The sequence below is a fragment of the Diprion similis genome, chromosome 14 (genome assembly GCF_021155765.1).
Source record: "Diprion similis isolate iyDipSimi1 chromosome 14, iyDipSimi1.1, whole genome shotgun sequence".
NCBI classification, from domain to species: Eukaryota; Metazoa; Arthropoda; class Insecta; order Hymenoptera; family Diprionidae; genus Diprion; species Diprion similis.
In genome coordinates this window covers 4,935,187-4,952,625 of record NC_060118.1, presented here as the reverse complement: position 1 = coordinate 4,952,625, position 17,439 = coordinate 4,935,187, and the positions used below count along the sequence as shown (strand labels likewise).

Below are 17,439 nucleotides of genomic sequence, written 5' to 3'. Positions count from 1 at the left end.
AATTGTCACGGATTACACTGTTTTTGAACTGAAAATTTGCAGAATCAATCTGACCTCAACTATGAGTGCGGGAAACAACGATTTGGAGAATGTAGGTGCTTTTTTATTTTGTACATACCGGTGTGTAAAACGGGATTTTACACTCGCAAAATGGTGCGTAAAATCCCATTTTATGCATACGTAGGGCAAAGAGATTGTTACCTCCTTGTTACACACGATTCTTTATACAACAAGAGTATGTTACGCGCTTTTTCATGAGCACAAAATTGAGGTTAGATCGCGTAAAAGGGGACTTGAAGGTGGTTCTTTCTTTTTCTCTTTTCAGTATTCTGCGTGCATAAGAGGACTCACAAGTGATATATTCATTACTACGCGTATGCGCTGTCGCGAAAAAATCTGACCTAACGCGACCCTAACCTGAATTTTTCGTAATAATGAGGTAACGGTCTGTATGATAAAATTTGATGTAGCGGGATTTCTTGGATCGCTTATTGCGTATCTGAACTCGAAATTTGCAAATTCAAAATGTCGGATCCATTATGGTGGACCAAAATCCAAAAAGTCATTCGATTTCAATAAAACGCGGTGCTCGGGGGTTTTCGATGTTGGTCCACCATATCGGATCCGCCATTTTGAATTTTATGATTTTAAGTTCAGATTCGTACTCAGCGATCCAAGAAACACATCTAGACCAAATTTTATCGAAACATGTTCGGCAGATTTAATGTACCTGTCAAGGAGTTAAATCAGGAAATCCCCCACTTTGGGGCACGGGTTAGAGATGAGATGAAAACATAAAGAAAAATAAGGGAATTATATATTGTCCCCAACGACAGGCAACCAGCTGTTGAGTAAGTCTGACTGCAACCCCGTACGAGCAACATCTATCGGTAATCTCTGTAAACCCGTGGCATATTCGTGACCGATATTCACTATGAGAGGCATGTCCAAATTATGGTAGGGAACAAACGGCGAATCAACTGGACGAAGGATCACCTGACAACACCGGCGGGATCGGCAAGGTGAACTGCGACCACCGTTCGTATTATTCATTATACAAATATACACTCAACCCGCCAGGAGACAGCTTCTGTCCTCGATTATTCCTCGATTTTGTTCATCTAGTTCCTCAGTTAAATTCTTCCTCTCTCTTTCGTCAATCGCTATCGTTTGTATCCGCTACCGTTCTTGAATACCTTTTATCATTTTACTCTCTAGTTCACTTCTCTCCCTTTTTCTCCCGATTACCTTTCTCTGTTATCTTCTTTCTACAATATCGCTAAGTTTATCTTAAGATAAAATCAGTGCCTACGTGCCCGAGTTACCGGCCGAAGTAAGGCTTGTGCCTTTGTATCGTATCGTTCCGGTGTTGTTCATGCCTTTTCTTCTCTCGTACCTTGATTAACTTTTTATTTGTATCGCGCGATGCCAGTATCTTTACGAATCATGGTCCGCGGCTCTGAGTTGCATCAAGCCGCAGCTATGTTATCTGTGTACTCCTAGGGACATTTTTTGACAGTCGTGATTGGTATTGCATCGGCTGTTCGATCAGGCGGCAACTGTCGGCCAATAAAATTCGAACGACTTGACGCACGCGCATAAGGTGCGCACTTTTCTCATGGACACACGGTATTTTTAGTTTGTCACATTCTACCTATAACATGCTTATTCGATATGCACGGATCACAATTTTCAACCTAAAAAACTGACTGACACTTGGTGGAGTAATGTTTTTGGGGCATAGACAATGTAGTCGCAATGCTACGATTTCAATTAACGCCCAATACCGAACAGGCATTAATACCTCATCGTATTTTTAACATGTTTATTTACTCCCATACGCTAATAGTCAGCGTGGATTAGAAACGACAATATCGTAAGACATCTCAATCTGTATTACAAAAATTGGCTGACGTGAATACAGTTCTTAGGTTGAAATATATATGCATGTTTATTCTATATTCACTCTATATACCTGAAATTATACATTATATAGGCCACATTCTTTGGAGCATCTCGCGGAAAGTATGTATTTTCTCATCAAGAGCCAATAGAGTTTCGTTGCAATGTAAATATTGTTGAGAAACAAAAATAAAACAAATAAAGTATGAAAAAATGAGTAAGAGGTGAAGAATAAACTACGGATTTCTTCAAGTTCAATTCTATATCTTTATATTGTAGTTTTCCTTAATATATGAGATGCGAAATACGTACTACGTACCTTCATTAATTTACTATCCATATATGTTTTATGTTCGACATTACGCGAAGGCTTGTTTTATTTGTTCATAAAATATATTTGCATATTGTATATATAATAGGGTGTTTGAAAAAAAAATATTTCAATTTTCCAACGGGCCACACCCGAAATAGTTACTTTAGGTAGAAACAAAAATTCTGGCCAAAGATGAGCATTGTCAGTTGAGTGTACGATCGGGCGCAATTGATTTTTCATCTTTCATTTTTTCCTTTTTATAAAATTTTTGATGGATAATTGTTAGTAAACAATTTTTTTTTGTGCTTAAGGCAGCCAGTGGATTAGTTTGTGTCCTTAATGAGATGCTCTCGGAATTTTAACTCTTCAGTTGATATTTAATAAGGACGTCTAACGAATTTTCTGATTATCATTCAAGTAAAACACATAAAAAAAACATTTAACGAAATATTAAGCAATTAACTCCTAATATCATTAATAAAAGGGCTACAAAATAAGTATACAATACTGAGAGGATCTAGAAGGGAGAGAATTTTGAGATAGGTCGACGACTTGTGGAGTGTTCGTCTTTTAAATTTTGCAAGTAACGTCTGGTTTTAGATAAGGAACACGTGCTTTCGATATGAACAGCTGATAGCAAGATTACAGACGAATTCAAGGAAATGATCTTAACCACAATCTTAAATATTATATTAAATTATGTCGTTTCAAACTAGCCAATTTTATATCTGTCAGAAAACTTTTCACCGAGGGTAAGGGCTAATAGATACGTGTAACAGCTGACGAAGGAGTCAAATAATAAAAAAAAATGTCTTCTTTAGCAAAACGTTAAAAAAATGATTTTTTTCCACTTCTTCGAATTTATCTTCGACTTCTCTATCAGCTGCTGCTATTCAAATTCCGTGTTCTCTGTCTAAAATCAGACGAAACTTGTAAAATCTCAAAAATAACAAAATCCATCGGTCAAATTCCAGAAAGTTTTGTATAAAGACTTTTTCTCCTTGTATCTCATTTCATTTCTGTAATATCGATTTTATTAGAATTGCCAATCGAATTATGATTCGACCATAGTTGGAACTAATAATTAATTATAAGATTTGCTAAATAAACAATCAACATCAGTAAACACTCAACATATCTGTTGACTGATTGTTGAAAAAGCTCGTTCCTAATATTTTTTCCGTAAAAGTTACCACAATAAATTCCAGTGCAAATGACTTTGACGAAAATTCGTTACGGGTTACTCAATTATCTGTTCTATAATTGACAAATAATAATTTTTAAAATATATATCTCCTGTCAAGTGCTCAAACAGAGAATAGAGTGTATTACTTTTCAAACCAAGGCACGAGTTTTCTATTCACTGAACGAAAATCCGAAGAGAAGCACCTTGAAATTTGAAAGTATGTAATTTAAAAAAAATCTAATCCTATGTGCAATTCATTGTGCATATTTTTATTGAACATCTTGATCCCGCTGCAGACGCATAATGATGGTCACTAACTTAGGAATATACCCAAAAGGATGTCGCGGGACGGGTAGTGATTATTATTATTATTATTATTGTTGTCGTTCTTGACATTTAATTTTGTTAGCTATTTCTGCAAAATTAAACAGGAGTTTCTAAAATTTTTAGAAGAGTTTCCAGAGGATTGATTGACCGGAGTTGAAAACTCTGCTGCCGAAATTCAAGAGGAAGATGTAATTTTTGCTAGGTTCGTGGAAAAAATGTTGACAAAACAACGAGATCTTCTAAGATGGGCAAACGTATTTTACACTGATTGTATACCTATATACACCAAAAATTGTATGTCATATATCTAGTCGTAAAGTCGTTGAAAATTCTTGATCAAGCTGACAATTTCGAAGGTGTTAAAAATATGAAAATTTGTATATTTTGGCTGCTCGTGCATAGATCGTGTTGATATAGGGCTTAATTCAAGACTCTAAAAATCTTTAAGCTAATATTTTTGCTGGATAGGCCAAAGCCTTCTGTTCGCGATAAAGGATGGTGCGTCAGCTCCGCGAGCGTTCATGTTTTTAATAAACTTGGCGCTATCGACTACTGCCGATCTTGATCTGCATCTAACCGAAATTTTATCAGGGTAGAGTAACCTACTAAAATCGAGACAAAGTACCGCAGGAAACGTGATAATCAATCGAATTGAATATATTCTTAGAATTAATCGAACTATTGTTACTTTGCAACTTATTTGAAATTGCTTGAAACTCAGTAAATCCTAATAAAGCAAAAGATACTTATCTATTTTGCTAATTTCATCTAAAAATTACTGACTTCAACCTCGTAACTGATGTCAGTGAACCATGTTTAGAAAAAACAACAACAACCGGTTGTAGCAGAAAACCGAAGAAGCTCACATACTGTGAGCAAATGATTGGTTTCATAAATTCGATTATCGTTTGTGAGTTTACACTTCCAAAGTTCAGCGAATTGTTCATATACAGGGTGATTCAGTACTCGGGGACCACCGGGCACTGACGGATTCCTTGTGAAAAAATAAGACTAAAATTACTCTTGACAATTTTTTTTTAAAGCCACGGTTTTTGAGTTAGAGCCGTTTGAAGTCCACCAATCACCGTGCGCAGATAGGGCCAGGCGCACGAGCCTAGCACGAGGCTAGCGTAGGCTAGCGTACGCTGCATCGGGCTCAACTACACTAGCCTCGCACTTGGCTCGCGCGCTCGGTCCTATCTGCGCTGTGATTGATGGACTTCAAACGGCTCTAACTGAAAAACCGTTGCTTTAAAAAAAAATTGTCAAGAAAAATTTTAGTCTTATTTTTTCACAAGGAACCCGTCAGTGCCCGGTGGTCCCCGAGTACTGAATCACCCTGTATATGTACATACGAATGCATTTTTCTTAAGCTATACTGTTGTATGATTGGTTTATAAACATATGAATAAGAGAATCGGCATAGTTTATTCGAACAAATTATAGACATTTTTTATATCAGCTCTAAATTCAAATATCCTCCCTACCTCATCCACATTGATTGATATTCTGCTTCGTGCAAACTAAAGCGGAAAAATAAACTCACGGTGACGCCTGTGGTGCGGATAAAAAATATATATCTCATGGCAGAAGTTTATGAAGCCTGACAAACTCATCGTTCTAACAATAAATAAAAAAAAAAAAACAATGGTTCCAAAGTTATTTAATTAACTTCGCATACCAATGTGACTGCAAGTAAGTGATCTAAGAGGAAAAAATCCAGTGCCATGCGTAACTTACCTCTTTCTGTTTATTTTCGATCCATCAAGGCCGATCAACTTCACGACGTTACCTACGCTGTATCTGGTATTTCGGGATTCTCTATATAGAAAGTTATACTTGTTTATGTACGAGAGGAGGGTACGATATATCGTCGTGGGACCTCTTTGTCGGTATTTTTAGGATGGTAAATTATACTCAACGAACAGAGCGGCTTATGGATGATCGCGCCAAACATTCCGTAATATAATGTAGGTCATCACGTCCTGGGTAAAAATATTTTATACCTACGTAGATATTACATGTTAGATATAAATTTTTAAGTAGATCTACGTGCATCTAATTAAATTTATCCAACTGTAATGGAATCCTAAAAATCGTTCATATATAATTACATATAGTTAAATTATGAATTTTGTTAAAATACCTTAATGTTAAATAATATAATAGAATAAAATCTGTTTGATCTAAAATTAGATCTGATAAGATCGATAGAGAACAAGTGAGATTCACTTAGATCTAATCCGGACAAAGTTCTAATGCAATAAATATACCGAGATTCAAATAGATATACGGAGATCTAATAAACGTAAAAACGTTTATTAACAACATCAGATCAACTCAAGTGTACGTAAATCTACTTATATCTGTGGAAATGTCGGAGGATCTGCGATACTTTCAAATTTAGATTTACGTCGATCAAATTTAATCATGATTGATATAAAAAATGTCTACGCAAATCTAAATTTCTTTTCCTCCAGGTGCTTTTTATGCGCGGGTATTTGTTTTTCGTGTCCCGTTCAGTTTTAAAGATTCTTACATACTTAGTTTTATTACTATATGTACTTATGTAACGCGTTTCATCCAATTGTCTAATCAATTATTTTGAATAAATTAAACGAAATTGAATAAATTTATTTTGTTTAACCTGCACCGAAAGTATGCGTTTTCGTGTATGTAAAATGAGCACAAAGTGCCTTTTTCCCGGTCGAGAACGAATAGCGGGCGCACAATGTCGCAAGCAGGCCCAAAATATTGTAAGCGGGTGCAAAGTACGTTTTTGCGCCCGCTTCCCCGAATAATAAAAAAGCGAACTCGAAGGCAAACTTTCGATACAGGTTATGGACGAAAAGTATCGTGTGTAGGTATACTTTTCTTCAGATCTGCTCGGAAAAGTGCTCTCTTCGTACCAATATGGCGGGTGCAAAGTGGTTCTTTTCCGCCCGCTCTATTTTTCTCGCTCTAGGACGGCAAAGAAGAATTTTTGAATTCTTTCCTATATTACTTTTTTCCTCACAAGTATCAAGAAAAACATCGCGTGTATCGCGGACGAATAGGCGATCCGTCACTCGTACGAATTTAAGAGCCCTCGTATCGGTTCTCGCGGTATTCGCCCTCGTAGGAGGGTGTTTATCGTCTTCGCGTTTGGCTCGTGCTGCAAACCTCACCCTTCTAGTCGCACGAATACCCCACTCAGGAGCAAGAATCGCCTACTTTCCGTCCTAGATATACAATAGTTATTTTCGTGGCAAGTGCGCATAAAATAGGGATTTCTTGACGAGTGCAAAGCGTAATGCACGCGAGTCAAGAAATCGTTAATTGCGCAGTTGTAACAAATCCTATTTTGTGTGCTACCTCTTGTTGAAAACGAAAATATTGTGTAGTTTGTATAAGGACTAATGCACGTAAAAACTACAAATTGGTCGAGTTGTTAACGAAGGTAGCGGAGAATAGTACATTGTGTATCAAGGGCGGAAACAAGGCGATTTTGAAGACTGCGAAGTTAATCGCACGAGTGAAGCGCAGGCGGCCTTCTCACGAGTCAAAATCGCATTCCGCTCGTGGTGCACACGATACTTTTTGTCCGACTCTTTTGAAAACGCGATACACTGAAAAAAAATATCAGTCCCATTGAGTTATTTAACCAAATATGGGAAAAAACGAAGAGATGAAAATTGGCGGTTGTGATGAGCGTGAAGTTTGCGTCTGAGCAAAGCGAGGGTGGCATTACACGAGTTGCGATCATCAACTTTCGTTCCTTGTTACACACGATAGTTTTCATAACAAGTGCATGAAAAGTGGTTGGGCTTTGCGTGGTAGTTTTACGGGACGCGAGTGGTGAATTTCTTTTCCCTAGGGACGAAAGTGAAGCAATTGTGAATTGCGCATGCGCGAACCTAACCTTACAACGGTAAGGTGAAATTGGCGAATTTCATCCCGCAAAACTGCGACGCAAAGCCCCGTTTTTAGACGTAAGTTAGATAACAATATAAATCAGCCAAGCTCTTCCAAATCTCTACATCAATTATTTGAGGTCTGCTGCATTCAAAAATATCCCATCGTATACATAACCTTCCATACTCGCGTTTGACAACTGAAGCCCGAGGTGTGCAGCTTGCCTGAAAAAACGATAAAGCTCGCACATACGTAGTTGAATCTTGACAGTTACGCTCGCCTTTACGTCATATAATATAATCTAATTTAAGGGGGTATTCTGGTCTAGAGGCCGAAATCTTAGGCATTTTTCTAGGTGAGATAAAGAAGAAATAGAACAATTTTTACCATCCATTTTTGTCACAAGACCTTTATTGATGTTTCAAGAATACAAAAAAATTCGTCAAAAAAAAAGAAATCAAAAATACAAAAAGTTACAGGGTGGCAAAGTGGGGACTACAAAACAAAAGTGCGTCCTGGTCGAAATGTTTTTTACTCCTGTAATGTTCCGAAACAAAAAATCCAAAGAAATTCTTTGCTAGTAGAGACGTCTCGATGCTATCAGCCGAGGCGAATTAGTCGAGCGGTTAGTGCGATGGTTCACATGCGGGTCTTGACAAATGAAAAAATCAATCGAATTCCGCATAAAAATCTCCACCAGGTAGGCGGTAGTAGAGATAAATCCCTCGGAAAGTGAAGGTTTACGCTCGTTCGAAGACCGGCTTTACCATAAATAAAATTTGACATTTTACGCACAACATTTCACTGTAGTAATGGTAAAAATAATAATGATAGTAATAATAATAACGGTTATAATTTTTATGCGGAATTGGATTGATTTTTTCAATTTGTCATAGAAAAAACTTGTTTTTTTAAATTACCATCGTACTAACCGCTCAGCCGAAAGTATCGTAACATTATCGATTTTTTTTTTCGTAAACTGCTGAGAGTTGCATCGTGTCACTTCACTACATCGCACTTCTGGTGAAGTACTAAAATAGGAAAAAGACTTGTCCAAATCCGGTTCCCGGCTCTGGCGGTCTCTCCTTGTCAATAGTCCGAATCACGGAAAGAGAAAAAAACATTTTTTCACGTAATGGCAACGATTTGTAAAAAAAAAAAAATTTTGTGCTCCTGTTTTTTGACCTTTCCGAATTTTTAAAAAATAGTAAAAATTTTTTTTTTCTAAATCCGTGCTCCCAACCATAGAAGGATATACAAAGAACATTTCCACTAAATTTAAAGTAAATCGTTCAAGTAGAATTCGAGATGTGATGTCGACTAGATTGAAAAAAAAGTAATTTCGAAAAAACGCGTTTAAAGTTTGGAGTCTCGTTTCGGGCAGTTAGAGTCGTTTAATGGTATGTTATACTTACATTTTTTAATCAGCGATCCCTGCCTCATACAATGTCCCTTCTTCCATTTCAAGTGCGACATTTTCTGGAGCTCTTTCAGCCATGCGAGCAGTTCTAACTTCTTTAGAAGCTTTCGACCATCTACTATTGATTCGTTCCGGCCGGACCGGTTTAGTTGGAGCGTCACAAAAATAAATGTAAGTCCGAAAAAAATTCGAATTTCCGAAAATCTTCTTAGAGGCTTATTCTTGAAGGTTTAAATTTTGAAAACATGGAGAAAAGATTTTTTCAAATTTCTACACCAGAATATCCTCTTAACAGATGTGTAAAATACTTCGTTAATTTTTTTGTTTGTGGCCGATAATCTCAAGAACCAGCGCGGGGCGATTTACATAAAATATGCAGCGATGTCTTTCTAATTTTCGCAGGAGTAGTATTGGCTATATATAAGTTACTCAAAATCAGTTTATTTAAATAAAAAATGCTGCTTACGGTACTAAAATAGCCCAAATCAGTATAGATGTATGTACCTATGAAATGATAAGCGATAAATTGTTGAAAAACGTAATTTAGACATTCTGAAACTGCCATTTCGGATTACCCAATATTCCGATATAAATTTCTGACTTTTGAAACTGAAACGCCGACACGTTCGCAGTAATTTTCGAAATACCATGAAACTTCCCGATTGCATCAATCTTAACGAGAAAAGTTGCAACTTTTGAACGCACCGTTACGCCAATATGCTGCAATGGATGCCTTTCATGTAGAAGAGGTATTTTTTTTTGTCTCCACCACTGATAGCACCCACGTAAACATGGATATACAGTTAAGGGGTAGTCAGGAAAACCCAGCGTGATTTCGATAAATATGTATGGATAATCAGTAAACCTGATCTTGTTCGACGGATTCCTGCAGTCCGTTGAATGAAATAGACATTCTTATAAAAAATTCAACAGCATCGATTCTGCACCGTCACTCTACTCCTATGACGAACGGTATAAGTAAACTAACGAATCGATTCACACCTTGCACTTAACACTTCACAGTTTATACGAGTACCTACATAAAATCTATCTAGTATAATGAGGAGAAAGTAGCCATGAAGAGACAAATTTTTATGTTAGATTACTAATCCAAATAATTGGATATATTAATCCATATTATTTTCATAAGTTTTTGATATCCGCGATTGACCATTTAAATATTTGGGTTTAAGGTGCTTATAAAGACGCGTTGTACACCTCGAAAATGCGGGAATGCAAAACTCCTATACCGCTCAAACGATTAGAGTGGAACTTCGGCAGTTAATGCCTTATTTTTGCAAAAAGTGAAGCGTCTTTTTAATTTTTCAAAATTAGAAAAAAAAATGTACAGATTAGTTACCACACACAGAAATTGGCCAAATTTTTACAGTTACACGGAATGGATCGAAATCTCCCGTATGATGCCACTCGGCGGCGATGAACCACACATTTTGAGCCCAGTTCCATGAGATTTGATGGTGAAATGACGAAATGGCAGCTGATCTGGTTTTCGATTACGAACAACACCAAAATCTCATTTTGGCGACATTTGTTACCGACATTTCGCGCATGCCGGTAATGCATGCGTGTCATGTCGGTAAAAAATTACCGGCATGCGTGAAAGGTCGGTAACAAATGTCGCCAAAATGAGATTTTGGTGTTGTTCGTAATCGAAAATCAGATCAGCCGCCTATTCAGACATAGCTCTTTTTACTGTTTTCGAAAATGTTTGGAATAATTGTAGTGTGTAATAAAAGTAAGTCTCAAATCCGCAATGCTTGAAACTGAGTTTACCAACTTCAGATGAGATCTGACGAAAAGTGTGAAAGTTTGGTTTCGATGCTCAAAGCAGATTAGTTGCTGCAATTTTAACTCCATACGTTGTAAACGGTATCGCGAACACTTGAAATTATTTTTCATGGGCCCTACTCTCCAAGTACTAACTGTAATACACTCAAAGTTTACATTCTTCAGACTGTCATTACCGTTCGTAAGTACGTTTTCAACGGCACAATTTTTATAGTTTTATTACATTTTTTTTTTAGGTTGAATCTTTTCTGAATCACTTATAACTCTAGATTAATACTTGGAACTTAGCTATAATATGGAATAAAAATATCTAGTACTGCAAATATAATTTAATTAATACCTCATAATTACATTATACTTTGGCTTTTGTTATACTATACTACTAGTATATTGTCTTTTAACACATTTATCCAAAATTTTACGTATACTATGTTCTGTTTTGTAATGTTCTTTAAGCATGCAGGCATTTTCGGCGTTTGAACCCTCCAGTGTTGAAAAACAGTAGCTAATTGAATTCTACGTTAAAACTAATAATATGAATTTACACCCACATAGAGTGACGTTTTGCGATACAAAATAACTCTCCAAACTCTACATGTAAATTATGATAAGATAAGATTCGTCAAGATTTTTATCATCGATATGAAAGAGCATTAAGCATTATATGAAGCATTCTTTGGAAACTAAGTGACCTTTTTTCTTTGTTGACCTAGCAAAGTTATTGATGAATCTTTGCCAATAGTTTGTTACATAGCATTAGTTGAAAAAACTTTTTGTGAATTATTTCAGACTTATTAATCACAACAACATCTTTTTCTTCGTCAAGATTGACTTTTCATAGATTCTTTGGACGTATGTCTAGATTTCCTCGTAAACTCTACCAAGGTGACATCAATTTGATTTCTCCGAAAAAATCTAAGAATGTAATTTAAAGAGTCACTAAAATTCAGCTAATCACCAGAAATATCAACGGCAGATCGATTATTTCGTACTTTCTTGAAACGGTGCATGTGAAACCAAAACTTCGCAAATTTCATGTAATCTTCGTATGTAGTCTTAATAGCGGAAGAGTTTTTTGATAATTTATAGTTTCATTCAAAATATTTTTCAATATCAGGTGAAAATATTCATCTAACTTTCACTTGTCATATCAAATATAGGAACTTAGAAAGTGAGGCGAAGATAGCAATTGATAATTTAATCACATAAATTGATATTGTATTATTGCATCGTTCATGCGAGTAAAAAGCAAAAATCTATCGTGATGAATAATTATCAAGTCTGTAGATTAATCGAGTTTGAAAAATAATCGATTATACTGGATTAATATTGACCATGACATTTTTTAATTTCATCAAGAATATTTTTTACGGCAGTACGATCTTTGGACACCTTCCGGAACATTTCAAATTTTTTCCATCACTCGTCTTTACCCTATAAATTTTCAAACCCATCTCAAGAACACCTAAATTCATTTTTCTAAATTAAAAAAGAATAATCGGGTTTCGAAATAAAACATTTTCACACAATATTTAGAGTGGAAAAACATTTTTTGATACTTCTATAATCATTTTTTAATTTTTTTAAGTCGTATTTTCTTTTTTCGTATCTGCTAAAAATTGATTATAAAATTTTGAAAAAAAAATCGTGAGTCTATTTTAGGACCGAAAAGACAATTTAAAAACACATCTGTAATCAAATTAGAGATGCGGTATTATCATAGATTTCGAACGGGTGTAAAAATAGAAAAGACCGATTAAAAAAAAGAGGAAAAAAAATGTCAAAAAAACACAAAAAACCTCCTTTTGTTCTTGCATCAATATGTTGTACTTCGAAAACGGAATGTTTCTTCTTGGTTCACAAACATCTATTTGGATGTTTTTGAGGTGGGCCTAAAAATTCAAAGAGTGAAGATAAGTCATTAGTGGAATTCATACACGGACTTGTTTCGTGAGGCTCGTGAGGAATCGTGAGGAATCTCTTTAATGCTGTTTTTGTATTGAAATTCCCAGTTGTTTATTCTCACGAAAGATAATAGGGCAACAGGTGTCCTGCAATATTAACGCCATTATGTGATTGATTCAGTATCTTTTGGAAGCTGGTTGGACTGGAGATGGAAAAATGATTGGTATCACGGAACCGAGGAGAGTAGCCGCCACCTCACTGGCCAATCGTGTTGCCGACGAGCAAAACTGCGTCCTCGGCACCGTCGTAGGATATTCGATACGCTTTGACGATTGCACCAGTGAAAATACGAGAATTAAGGTAGAGTAAAAATCCTTAGATCTATCTGGATTTGCGAAACATAGAGAATACGGCATTTCTTCAGAAAAATGTAGTTCCGCATTTCTCCTAAGCTTTTTTTTTCAAATGATTATTGTATTTTGTCAGAGCCAAGGGGTTAATCAATTAGTTTGTGCAGACACCAGATTTCAAGATAATCTGATTTCAAGATTATCTGATTTCAAGAGATTTTACATGATTTCGGAGATTTCAGTGAATCCAAATGACTCCGTAAGAATTGACTAGATTTCGAAGATTTCGTATGATTTCAAAGATTTTCCAAAGTTCAGATGATGATTTCATAGGGTTTTTTTAATATTGCTAAGGATTTTGAAGAATGCTTAAAGATTCCCTAGAATTTCAGAGATTTCAGATGCTTTTAAGCTGATGATTTCGTAAAATTTCACTAGATTTCAGAGATTTTCCAAAGGTATCTAATGATTTCGTAGTAGTTCATGACTTCGAAGAACGTAGAGATTTCAGATGATTTCAGTCGATGATTTTATATGATTTCACAGAATTCTAAAGGGTTTCCAAATATTTCACAGAATTCAGGGACTTCAATGATTACAGATGATTTGAAATGATTTCATAAGATTTTTCAAGGTGTTATAAGATTTCAAAGAACTTCAAAACGTTTCATCAGTGTGTACTTTCACAAGTGATCGACCCCTCGGAAAGCTAACTTTTTTACATAAAAATCGTCTAGGTTCAATCCTTTTTGAGACGGCATAGACGCGGTATAGAAAATCGAAATTAAAGCCCGATCTGCTCTTAAAATCACTTCTAAAATAAATTGGCAGACTTCTAGCGGATAGTGAATCCTAGAGATTCAATATTAAGACTTCAGGGATCATCTTATCTCTATGTTCATTAAAAATGCCAGAAGTTACAGCCATTTCGATATTTTGCTCCCATATTGTTGACCATTAATTCGTGAAATGACTACTTCCCAAGTAAATAAAAGATCTTATCTGAAGCGATCATAAATCAAGTAAAAGGGAAGCAAATGATGTTATCGCTTATCCATTAGGTATGTAGTTTATTTACCCGCAGTGTTACAGTCTTTTCTCGTTGATTAGCATCCTAAACAAACTTAATTTTTATCGCAGTTCATGACTGAAGGTATACTGCTTAGAGAAATGATGGGTGATCCTTTACTGACCAATTACTGTATCCTAATACTGGATGAAGTACACGAGCGTACCTTGCTCACCGACATCGTGATGGGATTATTGAAGAAGATAATTCGGGTGAGCCGAACGTCCGTTAATTATACTCCAGCAAAATACCACAATTACGAATAATCTCCCTGCACGAAGCTGTTTGAGTCTTATCTACAAAATTCTTGTTATGTATCTTATATAGAAACGACCAAGTTTGAAAGTAATTGTGTCTTCGGCAACCGTCGATGCTGAACAACTTCGTGATTTCTTCAACACAAATACTTCGAAGGACACTTCAAAGGACTCCGCGACAATCATCAGCGTTGAAGGTCGCCTATATCCCGTAGACACCTACTACGTTGAAGGTAACGAAACTGCTCTTTACTTCTTAGTTTATTATAATATTGGGTATTCTAAGGACATGGTCTATAGCCCTCGCAGAAACAAATGTCTCAGAAATATTTTATAATGTACTGCAATATTCAGAATAGGGAATGTAAATGAATACAAATCATTCGTTATTAGTGGATAACTGTGAATTGAATTTAATTGAGAGTGAATTGCTAATGACCGAATGGTTTAGTACGCATGCGCTGAAATTCGAGATCTAGAGCATTTGTTTTGTCAGGGTGACCAACATTCATGAATTTACATGAGGGGTCACCGCAATGCATGGAGTCTCAAAAATTTAGACAGCTGTTGGTCATCTGAATTTATGAAAGTTGGTCACTGACAAAATACCTCCTCTTACTCTCGAATTTTAACGCATGCGAATTAGACTATACAGTCGTTAGCAATTCGCTTTGTATTAAGATAATAGCGAACGATCTAGAAGAAGGATTTAAAATGATGAGAAACGAAGACACCGGCATAAGAATTTGGTCCAATAACATAACAAACCACCAACGACCATAATATAACTATATACAGAGTGAATTCTTGATGACTGCATGGTCCGTTGTTTGCTAAAATTTAATGCCAGGGTAACCAACCGTCATAAATAGAACCAGAATATTTTTTTTGTAACACCTGCATGGAAAGTGTCATTTTCGAGGGTCGTGTAGCGTGCGTGAAGTGCCTCTTTCCTAAATAATAGAGTTGGCGCATGCGCGCATTCGATATGCTCTATTTTCCGATGCGGAAGATTCGTAGCGCATGCGCACATTCGATATGCTCTATTTCCCGGTGCAGCGTATTCTTGTCACCGACAACACGGTCGACGGCAGCCTCGCGCGGCACTCTATACAATTCGACGTTGGTTTGCCTCTCAAATAACACTTTCCTATGCATGTATTACAAAAAATAGCGTGTGCAGCACGTGCGTGAAGGCGATATCTGAAGAGTGTGATTGCAGCACTCACCTCGGCGCATATGGAATTCGCGCGAGTCCGTATGCGCCGTCGGCTCGTGCAGCAAACTTCACACTCTTCGGATATCGCCTGCTTCACGCACTAGCTACACAATATACTATTACAGTTGTCGCTGACAGTTGTATATACATACTCAACACTGCCAACTGTAAACATTTTTGAGGTTACATACATCGCGGCGAACTGTCGTCCAATATTCGGGACCGTTGTCATGACACCCGGATAAACAGCAGCTTTTAGCCCAGGCACGTTAAGAGTATCACCTCGGAATGAGAGATAATAAGCAGTGAACTTGCGTGAATCTTTATTTTGGCATTCTAAAATTTTTTTTCAAAACTCTCATAAAATCTTGTGTTCGCGTCTTATGATATTCAAGGTCAAAGGTCACGAAAATCTGTTTTTTGCAATTATATTTGCACCTTATATAAAAATTGTAGAGCATGAAATTCTCTACAAATTTTGTTTGTAACATTTTTTTTATACGTTTAACCGTTTTCGAGATAGAGCGCGGTTAATCACAGTTAACGATGGGCTCCTAGGGACATTTTCTGACAGTCGTGATTGGTATTGCATCGGCCGCTTGATCAGGCGGTAACTGTCGGCCAATAAAATTTGACCGACTTTACGCACGCGCATATGGTGCGCACTTTTGTCATGCACACACGATATAGCAGTGTCACCACCCTAGACTCCTTACAACTAGGGAGCTTTATTTTTACTAGTTAGCTGCTAACTGCTAAGCACAGAGATGCTATTCAATTTTTAGTAAAGATATCCATATATTTACACACTATGACCTGAATATTGGATAAATTCGCATTGGACTTCTATTATTCCATTTATTGAACGTCGTTATCAGTATTTGGACCCGCCCAATAATAAATTTTATCATAAACTACAGTTGAATTACAAATTACAAAAATGTGATTTGTATTTTATTGTGTATGCCAGTTATTGTCGTCTTAATTATAAATTACATATGATTGTTACCTGTAATTTGTAATTGACTAACTGCAATTTTGTCTAACACTGTTCGTTATGAATTATATTCAATTATTTCAGAACCAGTCGCTGATTATGTGAAAGCAGTTGTTGATACAGCGTTAAAAATTCACGTGTATGAAGAACAGGGTGACATCTTGGCGTTTCTTACCGGAATGGAGGAAGTCGACAGGGCCGTTGATCTGCTTAACGAGCACGCAAAACTGATTATAGATGGCAAACGTAATTAGAAAATTCATCAATAATTCTACGATATTCGTATGAGTAACCCCCTGCTGCCACACGAAAGGATCCTATGCAAAATCATCCTGCTCAAAGCGAAGCTGTAAAAAAAATCTTGATTCAAAAACTTTCTAGGCATGGACTATTTTAGAAAGAAGAACAAAAATTTTACAACCTGAGATTTATGTTAAGCAGATCGATGAATTTTAAAAACATAGAGATCTATACATAACTTGGAGGTTATATTTATAGCAGCAATTTTTTTTTTTTTACAATATTGAAATGAAAACGTTTTTTTTTACTCTGTACAGTTTTCTTCATAGATTCGCTCTAAGTAAAATAATTTTGTGTAAGATAATTTTCTGTTACACAAACTTCGAATCGAACGATTTTGTGTAGGGTAATTACGTGTCTAATAATTTTATGCATGTTCGGTCTGTGTAGCATCGTTGCGTACTCTGTTGGTATCAATATGCATAATTCTCGCAGTCATTGTATAGTGTATTTTTCTGCCGACTAGTTTCCTTTTTTACTTATCCACTACA

General features: G+C 36.2%; 2 protein-coding genes across 2 annotated transcripts in view; one reads left to right on the top strand and one right to left on the bottom strand.

Annotated features, from left to right (window-relative positions):
* LOC124414922 (probable ATP-dependent RNA helicase DHX35) overlaps window positions 1–17,439 on the top strand; it is a 44,404-nt gene that overhangs the window by 17,114 nt on the left and 9,851 nt on the right. The window contains exons 3-6 of the mRNA XM_046896108.1: window positions 12,937–13,116; window positions 14,247–14,387; window positions 14,503–14,665; window positions 16,733–16,894. Coding sequence (XP_046752064.1) covers window positions 12,937–13,116; window positions 14,247–14,387; window positions 14,503–14,665; window positions 16,733–16,894 — 646 coding nt within the window. The remainder of the gene's footprint in view (window positions 1–12,936; window positions 13,117–14,246; window positions 14,388–14,502; window positions 14,666–16,732; window positions 16,895–17,439) is intronic.
* LOC124414919 (calpain-A) overlaps window positions 16,721–17,439 on the bottom strand; it is a 60,465-nt gene continuing 59,746 nt past the window's right edge. Inside the window, exon 15 of the mRNA XM_046896094.1 lies at window positions 16,721–16,854. Within this exon, the coding sequence (XP_046752050.1) occupies window positions 16,820–16,854 (35 nt within the window). The 3' untranslated portion in view covers window positions 16,721–16,819. The remainder of the gene's footprint in view (window positions 16,855–17,439) is intronic.